This window comes from Vipera berus (assembly GCF_964194415.1).
Source record: "Vipera berus genome assembly, chromosome: Z".
NCBI lineage: Eukaryota > Metazoa > Chordata > Lepidosauria > Squamata > Viperidae > Vipera > Vipera berus.
This window is the reverse complement of record NC_138205.1, coordinates 70,970,554-70,985,200: the sequence shown is the minus strand read 5'-3', so window position 1 is coordinate 70,985,200 and position 14,647 is coordinate 70,970,554. Positions and strand designations below refer to the sequence as shown.

Here is a 14,647-nt window from a genome sequence, read left to right as displayed (position 1 = left end):
CACTTTTGTAAGATGTGTCTATGGACTTATGCGACCTTGAAGTCATCAGGAGCTGATTTTGACTTGTGGGAATCTTTACAGCACTGCACTTTGTAATAGAGACTGACATTTTCAACATGACTTGTTTATTAATTTTATTATTTTATTAATTCTTATTCCCACTTTTCCTATAGAAATTTAAGCAACTTTCTTTTAGGCCTCTATTTTATCTCTCTCCAGAACACTGAGGCTGGGGCTTCTCTTGGCGAGAGGCAGAGGATAGCAGTAGCAATAGCAACAGCACTTAGACTTACATAGTGCTTCATAGAGCTTTATAGTCCTCTCTAAGCCATTTACAGAGTCAACATATTGCCCGCAACAATCTGGGTTTTCATCTTACCGATCTTGGAAGGATGGACGGCTGAGTCAACGTTGAGCCGGTCAGGATTGAGGAAATTGAACTCCTGGCAATATGAGCAGAATTAGCTAGTAATACTGCATTCTAAGGGATGCGGTGGCTCAGTTGGTTAGGACGCTGAGCTTGTCGATCACAAGATCGGCAGTTTGGCGGGTCGAATCCCAAGTGCCGCGTAGCAGAGTGAGCGCCTGTTACTCGTCCCAGCTTCTGCCAACCTAGCAGTTTGAAAGCACGTAAAAATGCAAGTAGAAAAATAGGGACCACTACTGTGGGAAGGTAACAGCGTTCCGTGCGCCTTTGGCGTCTAGTCATGCCGGCCACATGACCACAGAGACGTCCTCGGACAAGCGCTGGCTCTTCTGCTTTGAAACGGAGATAGCACCGGCCCCTAGAGTCGGAAACGACTAGCACGCATGTGCGGGGGAACCTTTACCTTACTGCATTCTAACTACTGCATCACCATGCTTGATAATAGATTTAAGTGGTTACCAATGCTGCAATTAAACCGATTCATTTACAATACATGAAATTTGCCTTATTGAATCAGAAAACTGGTTTATCTAAACTGATACTCCAGTAGAATCAGAAAAGCTGTGCAAGTCCTATGGCAGAGGTCTTTATTATGTCTCCTACATACTATCCTTATAATACAAAACTACATAATCTAAGGCCTCCAGGTTTCATGTAGTCTCAAGAAATGTTAGGTCTTTCCATGGAATTCCTTCAAGAGTTTCACTGAACTGAGATTTTCCAAATGTAGTAAAAAGTAAAGATTTATAAAATATGGATAGAATACCCATATTAGCAATACTTAACTTTAAATATATTTAAATTAAAAGCAATTAAAATTATTGTCAATTATTTGCCATGCTCTTGCTCCCAAGCATGTAACTCAAAAACTGTATGCATCTCTTGGCTTTAGAAATGTTGGCTGATCTACATTTTAACAGTGGATCCAGATCTAACCATTCTTATACAAGAATCTACAAGGTAGATTCTTCCGATCTGCAATGTAATGCTAGACCACTTACCATTCTGGAGAAACAGGAATTGATGACATTTTCCACATTCTGCCCTTAAGCTGCTAGAAAGATGATCTTCTCTGAAATTATATTACTTTTTTCCCCCAACAGTAGTGTTTCAATTCTTTCCACTGGCATAAACAGGGCAGTTTGGTCCTCTTATACAATTCCCACTTTCACCCCGTTCCTTTTCTGTGTTCTGAATAACATTTTATACTGAGCTGTCAGTCTTCTTTCCATAAAAAGCTGGATCTTTTCTTTTTTAAAAAATTGCTTGGTTTAGTGAAATGCTGGCTATTTCTTTGAGTATTTAAGTATAGTAGAACTTTGAAATACCTTTTTTTTTGCTTAAGCTGACAAAATCAACAAGAATACTGTCAAGTTTCTCCTTTCTTTCAGGTGACCTAAAAAACTTTTTTTTAAAAAAACCAGTCTTCCAAAAATCTGTCGTGAAAAAGGGAAAGCAATTAGCACTTGATTTTTTGGCATATGGGGGAGGGGGTAAAATCAGGAAAGTCCGTCACATGTGTTCTCTGTTAACCATGGTTCAGATACAATAACTTGCCATTGTTGTTGTTAGCTGTGAAGTTGTATCCAACCCATCGCAACCCCATGGACAACATTCCTCCAGGTCTTCTCTACCATCTTCTGGAGTCCATTTAGGCTCACGCCTAATGCTTCAGTGACTCCATCCAGCCACCTCATTCTCTGTCGTCCCCTTCTTCTCTTGCCCTCAATCTTTCCCAGCATTAGGCTCTTCTCCAGTGAGTCCTTCCTTCTCAGGTGGCCAAAGTATTTGAGTTTCAACTTCAGGATCTGGCCTTCTAAAGAGCAGACAGGGTTGATCTCCTCTAGGACTGACTGGTTTGATCGCCTTGCAGTCCAAGGGACTCGCAGGAGTCTTCTCCAGCACCAGCTTGCCATTACTAAGGCCCAAATAAAGGAGGAGGTTACAACCCAAAAAGGATTTCTTAACTTTGCTTCTTCTAGCATGAACATTCCATCTTTCAGTTTTTGAAACTTTTTTTTTCTGATTTGAAGGAAATTTTCTTCAATCCTTGAAAAAAGACATGTTAAAAAGTTAAAACAGTTATGAGTTTAAGAAAAATCTATATGAGAGCAATACTTATAGATTAGCTCAAGGTTCACAAAAATGTTTAAACTTTTACAACAGGGGTGTCAAACTGCCGGCCTGTGGGCCGGACACGTCATCAGGAAACCATGCCCGCCCCATTGCCGGCAATGGCGAAAAAGCTCCAATACATTGCGCGACATCATGTGATGTTGCGAGTTTGACATGTCTGTTTTACAACTTTCAGATTTGTTAATCAGATAGTATGTTACAAAAAGGAGGGAAAGCAGAGGTAAGGAAAAATGATAATGATGTTTGCAGAATTTGGATTTCAAAGTGGAAATTATGTACACTGGTTAAGAGGAAAAGGCAGTTCTGTTTTTTTTTTCAAATGAACTGTATGTGTATAATAGAATAATTAAACTATAGAGTACCACAGTCTCAGTTTCAGTTGGCATCTAGAACTGCCTCTGAATTACTAACAAGAGCAAGTATTCTTGGATTTTATCAAAGATATGACACAGAATTATGCAATGGTTCCGCTTCTAAGGGAAAAATGTACTTTGTAATTGCAACACAATTTTACCAGAAAAATGTTTGGTTTAAGAAGTTGACATGCATGCCTGTAACAGATATGTCAAACACAGGGCCCGGATCCGGTCCGCGAAGTGGTTTCATGTGGCCCGTGAAGCCATCCTGGAAACAGTGAGGGAACGGCCCCCACTGTCTTGGCCCTGGCCTAGAGACTCTCCTCCTGCCAGAGACCCTCAGATCTGTCTCACTCCTGCCCGGGCCCCCATAGGCACCCTTGATGCGAACGATGTAGAGCTGGCCATGCCCACCCAGTAGGCCATACGCACTCTCGCCATGCCCACCCAGTAGGCCATGCCCACCCTGGCCATACCCATCCGGCCCCCTGAGGGCAACCGCAATGCTGATGCGGCCCTCAATGAAATTGAGTTTGACACCCCTGCACATTCCAAATTATCTTTTTTTCCCTTCAGATTTCTAGTCCTGAAAAATCCTGTTTCCTAATTTAGATCAAATACAGTACTACTGGAACCCATCTCTGTGCTTAGGTGAAAGACATGGTTTTAGATTTTATCCCTAGGTTGCAAAAAGAAATGTAAAGTCTGTATCTCCGCCCCCAAATAAAGCTACCTGTTTCAGCTACTCTTGGTTTTCTTCTTCCTATCAAAAAATACTCATTTTTTAAATCTACAATGAATGTGGATTTAAATTTTCCATTTAAATTTTCCAGTTAAATTTTCCATTTAAAAAAATGTTCATTTGCTGATACACAAATGTTTAAATGTAGTAAACATTCTACTTTTTAAATCATAAATCTCTTAAAAGTCTTTGATAGGTTAGCCAATTTATACTCTTGTGCTAGAAAAACTATTTTGCCTCCCCTAGTAAATAAGGCGCTCAAAATATTTAAACAAAAGAAAGCCTGACGGTAGATTTAACATTAGCACATGTAACAAAAGCATCTTTCCAAAGGATGGCAGAATTGGATTAAAAATCAAGTTTTCTCTCTAAAAGAAGTAAGTAAGTTTTTCAATACAAGAGACAATTGTGGTCCAAATTGATAGAGGTTTTCCCTGCTTCTGGTCTTTGAGGAAATTTGCTCTTTTGCAAATTATGCTAATTAAGGTAAACAATTTCCCCCCCTGAAATATGACCTTTGCCTGACAATGAAGTGATGATTATAATAACATTTTCCTATTCATAATCAGGTGCTGATACAGTGAAGCCACTTGATGGTGTAAGAATTCTTGATCTAACAAGGTTTGTGCTGCTTTGGATGCAGTTCTGAGAATTATTTAAATTGCCTCATGCAAAGTCTTTGACAAAAATGACATTTTTAGGGGAGGGACAATAAGATTGTAATTAACTGCTGAAATGAGGTCAGAAGTTTTTTCTTTTTTCTTCATTTCTTGTATTTTTTTGTTTCTTGTTATTTTTCTTACTTTCCCCCTCTATTTTTTATTTTTGAGAAAATTCTTGATTTTTTTAAAAAAAAGATAATATTTTTGCTATTTTCTGGATTGCCTAGGTCAGTGGTGGCGAACCTATGGCACGCGTACCAGAGTTGGCACTCAGAGCTCTCTCTGTGGGCACGTGCACTGCCGCCACTAGCAGCTCGTGCAGGTCCATTAGGCCGCCGCCCGGAGCAGCAGCCCCGCCCAGCACAAAGCAGGCAAAACGGCCGGCTAGCAAGCTCGAGTAGAGGTATTAGAGCATCAAGATGGCCATGCCTACCTGGCCACACCACCCAGTCTGCTGTGACCACCCTGGCCATGCCCACCCAGTGGGCCACACACCCCGCCCTCTCTGAGGGAATCACAATGCTGATGCGGCCCTGGCACTTTGCAATAAATAAGTGGGTTTTGGTTTGCGGTTTGGACACTCGGTCTCTAAAAGGTTCGCCATCACTGGCCTAGGTTAGATTGAATGGATGTGTTCCACGTATATTCCCTTAAATGTTGCCATTTGATGAGATCTCAGAGATGTACCTTGGTGGCTGCTGCAGGCCTTTGGAACAACCTTCCACCTAAGCTCCCAAGGATCTCTAATGAGGAGGGCCCTGGGCACCTGGCTCTTCCCCAAGTATTGGGTTAGGATGTGAGAGGAGTCTTGATCTAGTGTCGGGAAAGGGCTCTTATTTTTAGACATGTTTTATGTATTGTTATCAGCTGCCTAGAATAATTATATGAGATAGATGGCCATATAGATCCTATAAAAATAAATGTATACATACATGCATAAATTTCATTATTAAATGTTGCAGAGTACTTGCAGGACCTTTTGCCACTATGAACCTCGGGGATCTTGGAGCTGAAGTAATCAAAGTGGAAAAACCAGGTAAAAGTGGTATATTTTTGTTGTGAAAGACACTTATTATGGGGTAACATTTTTTTTACAAGTTCTAGACCAGGCATGTCAAACTGCAGGCGAGTGGGCCGGATGCATCACACCGAAACCACGCCCACTCCATTGCCGGCAATGGGGGAAAAGTCGCAATAAGTCACGTGACATCACGAGTTTGACATGCCTATTCTAGACTAGTTTCTCAAGAGAAGCATATTAAATAAAACTAATGTTAGAGAAGGAGGGAAGAGTAAACATAAAATTATGATAGTAATATTGTATGGAAATATGAATAGGGATTTTTCATCCTGTCTCAAAATTGGAAAACATGGGATCATACAGTGGTCACAGTTCCACAAAGACATACATTTAAGATATTTTATCTCAAGGTTTTAAATATGCTTGGTTGTGGCAATAGATTTCTCTCAAGGGTGAGAGCCTTGGTGGAGCAGTGGGCTAATGCCTCCTTAAGTAACACCAGCTGCCTGCAATTAGTGCAGGTTCGCCTCCCACCAGGCTCAAGGTTGACTCAGCCTTCCATCCTTCCGAGGTAGGTAAAATGAGGACCCAGATTGTTGGGGGCAATTAAGCTGACTTTGTAATAATGCCGCTTGGGGTGTGTGTGAAAGCCCTAATAAGCAGGCATATACACAGAATGAAGGCTACTGCTAAGTTTGTAAGCCACCCTGAGTCTTCGGAGAAGGGCGGGATATAAATGGAATTAAAAATTAAAAAACATACATTGGGGGAGCCTGATTTTACAATATTTAGATATACAAAACAATATTTAAAATAAAACCAAATAAAGAGAAATGAAACATCCTTCAAATTCTTGAAACATAACAGGATGATGGGAAGATGACAGCCCTTGACTAGGACCCGTCAAGTCCAGAAAAGCTTGCTAGAACTTAGAAGTGAATTAAACCCCTCTGTCTGAAATTATGCATTGTGGGGCACCATGAAATCAATATACGTTTTGCACAAAGAGTTTAGCTAAAGTCTTTGCAGTTGGGATCTTAGGGCATGGAATGAAATGAACTTGTCTAGAGAACAAACCCGTTATGACACAAATTACAGTGTTTCCAGCACTTTCAGGCAATTCCACGATAAAATCCATAGAAATCTCTCTCCAGGGTGTTGACAGACTTGTTACTGGTTGTAGCAGTCCTGAAGATTTCCCTTGCCAGCATTTAGCTGCTGCGCATGTGAGGCAGCTGGCTACATAGCTTTCTGTGTCCTTTTTTAAAGCAGGCCACCAAAATTACTTCTTAAGAAGATGTAAGTTTTAACAAATCCAAAATGTCCAGCAGTTTTCAAGTCATGCCCTGCTTGTATTACTTTAAGTCTTAGGGCATCTGGGACATAAAGCTTTCCTGCAATCCAGGCTAATCCATCTTTTAACAGACACAGGTTATTCTGGTTCCGAAACCAATCATCGGTCTCTAATGCAGTTTTAAAGTCCTGCAACAAGTTTTTCCGATAGGAGCCACAGGTCTTGACTAGGCCTTGGTGGTTACAGGGGCTGCTAATTGATGAGGATGTAAAAATGGTTTAGTCACTTCTGCTTTATTGCTGTTATGTTGTAGTCTAGACAATGTATCTGCTAAAAAATTCTTTCCCCCAGGAGGTAATGGATAGTGAAATCAAAACAATGAAAGTGTTGGGACCACCTTGCTTGTTTGGGTGAGAGTTTCCTGGGAGTTTTCATCGCTTCAAGATTCTTATGATCAGTCCGTGCTTGAAACGATATTTTATTCCCTTCCAGGAAATGCCTCCAAGTGAGGAGAGCCCATCGTACAGCATAGGCCTCCTTCTCCCAAGCTGCCCACCTGTGATCAGTCTCTGATAATTTCCTAGAGGTGTAAGCACAAGGTTGCAATTGTCCCTCTTTATTTCTCTGTAATAAGACTGCTCCTACAGCCACATTGCTGGCATCAGCTTGAATTATAAACAGTTGTTCTGGGTTCGGGTGTTTCAAAACTGGCTCCACAGAAAAAAGTCTCTTTAAGTCTCTCCAAAGTGGCTTCACATTCCCCGGTTGACTGGGCTTTGGTTTATCCCTCTCTCTGGTTTTTAACAAGTTTGTAATGGGAAGGGCAATTTGTGCAAAAGACAGGATGAATTGTCTGTAAAAATTTGCAAATCCTAGGAAACATTTGAGTTGTTTCCTGGTTTTTGGAGGAGCCCACTCCAAGACTGCTCACACTTTCTCTGGGTCCATCTCTACCTCCTCATTAGATATACAATAGCCCAAGTAATCAATACAATCTTTGACAGTTTGGTGTACAGTGTGGCTGAGCATAGTTTTTTCAGTACTGCTCTGACTAGCTTAATGTGTTCATCTTTAGTTTCTGTGTAAATAAGGATGTCACCAGGTAAACCAAAACCTCTTATACAGGTGTTCATGCAGAAGTTCATTGATTAATTCGATGAATACTATAGGGGCTGCTTGTAGTCCAAAAGGGAGAACTTTAAATTGGAAACAACCCAATGGGCAGTTGAAGGCAGTTTTCTATTCATCCCCTTTTTTATTCGTATGTGGTAATAAGCTTCTCTCAAGTCTAGCTTGGAAAAATTTTTTCCTATTGACAAATGTGCTAACGTATCTTTCATTAAAGGTAGTGGATACAAGTTTTCCACACACACAGTGTTCAGACCTCTATAATCTACACACAGATGAAGAGAGCCATCTTTCTTTTCTCTGAATAGTACAGGGGCTGCTACCGAGGGTCTAGCCGGTTCTATAAAACCCTGCTCTAAATTCTTTTTGATAAACTTCCCCAGTTTGTCCAACTCCCTGGCAGTCATGGAGTACATCTTTGGCTTTGGCAGTTTCACCCCTAGAATGATTTCAATAGCACAGTCTGTAGGTCGATGAGGGGGGAGTTTGTCTACTCTTTCCTGGCTGAATACCTCAGCCATATCTCGGTATTCCATTGGGAGGCTCTGCAAGTTTGACTCAGAGGGCAGAGTCAAGTTCGCGGTGTAATCCACATCTCCCACCATTTTCTTTATTTTCTTTATTATTATTTTTTATTGAAAAGTTTTACAATACATTTTTAAATACAAAAAACTCCCTCCTCCCCCTCCCCTCTCCCCCACCCTCCCCTCCCCTCCCCCCTCCCCGACTTCCCAGAGCTGAATACAGGGTATAGTAATACAAACATAAGCTAAAATATGCTAACAACAAAAATAAGACGTTAAATTCTATCGCACTTTAACTCTCCATAGTCATAATTATATTACTAACAGATAACAACTAATAATACATCATATAAAACCACTACTTATTGAAATGCTAAATGAAACTTTTTAGTCCCATATTTATTCTGAATATATTCACTCCATCTTCTCCATTCCACAATATATCTCTGTTGCGATTGTTCTTTCAAATATGCTGAAATCTTTGCCATTTCCACCAAGTTAGAAACTTTCAAAGTCCACTCTTCTATAGTCGGCAGTTCCTCCTTCTTCCAATATTGCGCTACTAAAAGTCTTGCTGCCGTAATTAGATTCAACATCAACTTAGTGTCTATAACAGTAGTATCTGTAATAATACCCAATAAAAACAATTGCGGAGAAAACTTTATTCTTTTCTTAAATATCTTTTGCATATTCCACCAAATTTTAATCCAAAAAGCTTTAACCTTTTTACAAGTCCACCATATATGAAAATACGTTGCATCCTCACCACCACACCTCCAACATTTGGGCTGGCAATTCGGATACATACTTGCTAATTTTTTAAGGTCTAAGTGCCACCTATAAAACATTTTATAAAAATTCTCTCTTAAATTTTGGGCCTGCGTAAATTTTACATTTCTAACCCAGATCTTTTCCCAAGTATCCATTGTTATAACTTCTTGAAAATTCTGGGCCCACTTTATCATACAATCTTTAACAAGTTCCGTTTCTGAATCAATTTCTATCAATGCATTATATATCCTTTTTATATGTGTTTGACCTTGATCTCTAATTTGTTTTACCACATTTTCATCAATCATCGAGAAACCAACTTTCTGGTCCTCTTTCCATCTTGCCTGTAACTGCCCATACTGAAACCAAGTTTGTACAATCTTTTCTTCTTTTAAAATATTATATGGCTTTAATTGCCATACATTCCTTTCTAAACTTAAGATCTCCTTGTACGTAGTCAATTCTTATATAACTTCACATTTGAGACTGACAGATAAACCCCCAAGTATTTAATCTTTTTAACTATTTCAAATCCCGTTAGCTCTTCCAGAGCAACCTTTTGTTCTATAGTCATATTCTTAGACAGTATTTTAGTTTTTTGTGTATTTATCTTAAATCCAGAAACTTTCCCATATAACATTATTATCTCCATTAATTCCACAACTGAATAAACCGGTTGAGTTACTGTAATAACCAGATCGTCCGCAAACGCCCTCAATCTGTAATCCTGATCTCTTATTTGAATTCCCCTAATTTTATTTGAATCTCGTATTTTAATCAGTAATATTGGCCACCATTTTCTTTAGACATGGGCAGAGCTTCCCCTGTGGGAATTTTAGCCGTCTTTTCCTCTAGTTGATCATGGGGCTCCATTTCTTTAGCCAAGCCTGTCCCAAAACTAACAGGCACTTCATCCCTGGGGCTAGAATAAATGCTAGAGTCCTCCAAGTCCTCCAAGTCAATATGTAAAGGTCTGGTGGGAAAACTGGCAGACGCCCTCCCTACAACCGAGCCATCCGTTTGACAAAAAGTAATAGGAGTTTTTAATCTCCTGAGGGATATCCCCATTTTCCCCACTAGTTTTAGGCTGATCATGCATCGGGTGCACCCTGAGTCCAGCAAGGCTGCTAATTTTACTGCCCTCCCAGTGCCAGGTATGGAAAGTTCTAGCGGCACTGTTATGGGGTTAGTTGGCCCACTCACTAATGGCTCATTTTCATAATCGCTTTCCGTCCCTTCTGGGTCATCACAGCATGAAGTTGGAGTTCGACCCTCTCTGTCATGACCATGGGGGAGCTGTACAACTCTTCATATCTTATCGCAGTCTCTCTCGGATGCGGTGAGGTTTTGGGGGGTCTTCCAGCTGGTAGACGATCCCATTTCTTGGCAGGTGTCTTGTGCGGCAATCCATGGGTTGATGTCCTTCTTTACCACATTTGAAGCAGGCAGGTGAAGCTCAAGTGGTCTTCCCCTCACTTATCTCACTGCAGTCTGAAGCTTGGTCTCACCGGGCAGTGTAGGTGCTTGTGTTGAGCGATCTCCACTTCCTCAACTAGCAGGCACCAATCATACAGTCATCCCGGGGCTCCACAAACTATGCAGGCATTGTACAACTCTTTGTTGAGCCCATCCTGAAAACAGCTTATCAGGATGTCTTCTGGTCAGTTTAGATGGCTGGTCAATTCTCTGAACTGTTCAATATACTCAGCCACCAGTCTTCTTCCTTGCTTCACCGTCTTTATGCGTTCCCGGGCTCTCTTGTCTGCCAGCCAGTCTTCGAAAGTCTGTGGAGAGCAGCCATAAAGCGGTTGAAATTCCTCAATTTGGGTGTGCTGCAGTTGTACAGGGTCACCATCCAATGGGCTGCTCCTTCCAAAGTTAGGGTAACTACCCGAAACTTTTATACATCGGTAGACAGTATTCTACGATAGATTTGCATGTAGGTGAACACTTCTGCCAAGAAATACCCCAATCGCTTCAGATCTCCATCAAACTTCACTCCGATCAGAATTGGCTTCACCTTGGCCAGTTTAGGTGGTCTACCCCTGGTTTCTTGAGATGGACGGCCTCACCACAGTGCTGCTGCTGGGGCTCCAGCCGCTGCTATCTCTTAGACCACAGGTCTGCAACCCGCGGCTCCGGAGCCGCATGCGGCTCTTTCAGCCGTCTCCTGTGGCTCCCAGTCCTCTGCCATGTGCAGTCCCCCCCCAAAAAAGTAGGACTAAAAAGGTTCAACCAATCAATTCAAATATGCAGGGTAGGTGCATATCTCGCCTTGTCTCCACTCTTCAGTCAAACCCTGTTCTGCACATGTACGCGCATGCACAGACATTTTTTGCGGCTCCTAGTTTTTCGTTTTGTGAGGGAACCAGTTCCAAGTGGCTCTTTCACTGTTTCAGGTTTCTGACCCCTGTCTTAGACCTTTGATTCCTCTTTCTCTGATTCACCCTCCGACTCTTCCTCCGATTCAGAGTGCTCTTTCAGCTGCACCTTGAATTCATCGAGGGTCTTTTTCACATACTCCATCACCTCTTCCATTGTCTCCGACTTCGATTCTTCCTTTTCTCTATCTTTATCAGGAGGGGCAGGTTCTTGATTTTTCTTCTTCACCTTTTCTTCCCTCCACCTCAAGTAAGGGTGACTTTTGGGGCTTTTTCTTCCCATCCTTCTTTTTTCCTGACCCTGAGTAACTATCTGGCTCAATCTTCTTTACCAAAAGGACCAGCTTCTTCCAGATCCCTGGAGAGGCTCTCATCGGGTTTCAAACAGAGGAGGTCTTTGGCCCATTTCTCTGCCTATAACTCCTCCATGTGGAATTCAGTTGCGACTCCTCCAGCAGAGCAGCAGCTTCTCCACATTGAGTACTATGCAGATTTTTCCCTATGTAAGGACCCACCTCAGCTAACCACCCAAGAAAGCAGAACTCTTGAAACAGACATTGTCTTTAAAGGAACTTTTATTAGGGGTTAGTGACAGTAGGGAAGTCGAGGTGAGATTTGGGGAAAAGCCTGCCTAAATGGTATAGTTAAACTAGCAATTTTCCTCCTCCCATCAAAATCATATTGTCCATTTGAAATCCAGCCAATCCACAGGTGTTATGATATTTGGGTAACTGGCACAGTTGACGCACATCTCACGGTCTTCTCCTGTTTCTTTTCTCCATAGCTGCCTCCCTGATAAGGGAGACACAGTCTTTTCTCAAGTGGATAGAGGTGGGAGAGGAAAAGCAGAAAGTGAAAGTTATCCCAAGCGAAAGTAAATTACCACCAAACCCACCTCCCCAGCAGAATGGCAGGCCCCAACAAGAGCGCATATGCAGAGAAAACAATAAGGATTTGGGGACCTAACAACTGAATAATATTAACATCCACTTTAATTTTCTCTAAAAAAGATTATAAATATATGCATACATGTTATATATTTATCTGCAGCTTATAATCAGTGTAGCACAGATTTTTAGATACGTACATACAGCTAAGTAGGATAGATATTTATTAACAGCATTGGTCTGCAAATTTGCTTGAAGTTACTATAGATCCAAAATTAGCTATAAATATTGTTAGAAAAACATAAGAAAACCAGTGTCATTGATAAAAGAAATTAGTGTTGTGTTAAGTTGATAGTGCTTAATTTGTGTTGTCTTGTATGAGAAAGATTTCTATGCTTCCCCAGGCAATAGATGACTATACAAACTCATTTAACTTCTGAAAAGGAATACAGTACCTGTTTTTAGTTTTCACATCTGCGTTCCAGACTTCTGCTCTGGAATGATAAATGTGCGTGTGTTGCTTATCAGAATTCCAGATGTTGAAGTAATTGCTATAGGTGTTTATATTATGCATATCTATTATTGTAGAAGATTCTTTGCCTCTATCTGTTTATGTCTGTTGGTGTGTTTATATGTTAGTCTATCTGTCCATCCATCCATCTGTCCTCTATCTATCTATCTATCTATCTATCTATCTATCTATCTATCTATCTATCTATCTATCTATCTATCTATCTATCTATCTATCTATCGTGTGTGTTGCCTGTATAAGTGATTCTCTATATAAATTAGTTTTTGCACAATAGATAATTTTCCAGATACAAATCTAAAGATTCAATATGTACCTTTTAGAACTTAGCACTTCAGAAATATAAATGATTTCCTAATTTAGAAGTTCATCGTTATTAGAAAACAGCATATCAAAGAAGGCCTTTAATCAAGTTTGATCTTATTTTGCATAGGAGAATTTTGTGTGGGTCTGGATTACTTATAAATGCATAGTCACCAATACATATTGTAGTGTAATCTTGAGGACTTGAATCATAAGATTGTGTGAATGCGGAAATATTTTCTTACATATAGTTGCATGCTTTTCTAAAGAAGTTGTAATACTTTTCTTTTATATTAATAATATTTTCATATTGCGTTAATTTAATTGGACTGAATCCTATGCAGCCATAGTTGTCAGTACTAAAACTTTTGACATTTAAAAAGAATATTTTTATAGGCCACTAAAGGTTTGAAGGCTATAATTTAAGCTGGAATTTGGGATAGCAATGTGATTTCTAATCACATAAGTATACAGAATGTTTCTGGAAATTTGTTAATGTTAGCCATTCTTACTTTTAGGATCTGGGGATGACACTCGATCCTGGGGACCACCATTTGTTGGAAATGAAAGTGTTTATTTTCTCAGTGTAAACAGAAATAAAAAGGTAATAAAAAGTACTCCTTGTAATACTAAATGTTTTAAAGTATACAATTCATTGTTTCTACTTAGGCAGTTGCATTAGTAATACAGATGTGGGCCTTCTGGTACACTTTTGAGAATTAGCCCCTTCCACAGATGAGTAGTAGAGATGTGAGAATTAGCCCCGCCCATCATGGGATATTCCCACGCCCTGCACACGAGTGCAATTCAGTAGTAGAAATGTGGGAAGTCCCCATGCCATATTTTTTTCTTCTATCTACAAAAATGCAATTCTATCCATTCTTTATGAATGGATAGAAACCGATATTACAAGGCAGCAGCAACTGCATAATTTAGTATTTGTGTAGAGGAGCCTTGATATTTTGGCAAGATATTTTGCATATTATCTCTCTTTAACCAAACATGAGTTTTACATTCCTAAAGAATACACCATGAAAGTTCACACTAAGCTTGTTGACATTCTTTGGGATTGTAAATCAGAATACAAAAAACTTGAGCATACAATGGTTAAAAAAACCCATCATGTTGCAAACAGTAGAGCCCTAAAAGGCATTAAAAGAATTTCCATGTAAAAAAATGTCCATCGACAAATTTGAATGAAAAGATACCGGTGTCTCACAAAGAATAGTTTCCAGAGGAGTTACTTTATCACAAGTTCATAATAGTTTCTAAGATTATTAATGTAGCAGATCCAATCAATGCACAAGATGTCGCATCTAAGAGCTGTATGGATGCTACTAACAAAGTGACCAGTGACCTGCACCTGAATATTGGCTCTGGCATAGTCAGGTGTCTGGGTTGTACAGATCTCACATCTGGGAAAAGATTTGCCTTTGCGCTGGGAAATTTGCAAAGCCAGTTGCACTTTACTGTTGCTGTTGTTCTT

General features: G+C 40.2%; 1 protein-coding gene across 2 annotated transcripts in view; it reads left to right on the top strand.

Moving 5' to 3' along the window:
• The window catches only part of SUGCT (succinyl-CoA:glutarate-CoA transferase), a 341,656-nt gene that overhangs the window by 1,081 nt on the left and 325,928 nt on the right, over positions 1-14,647 (top strand). For both annotated transcript variants that reach the window (XM_081345169.1, XM_081345170.1), the window contains exons 2-4: positions 4,231-4,282; positions 5,286-5,359; positions 13,680-13,765. In XM_081345169.1, coding sequence (XP_081201295.1) covers positions 4,231-4,282; positions 5,286-5,359; positions 13,680-13,765 — 212 coding nt within the window. The remainder of the gene's footprint in view (positions 1-4,230; positions 4,283-5,285; positions 5,360-13,679; positions 13,766-14,647) is intronic.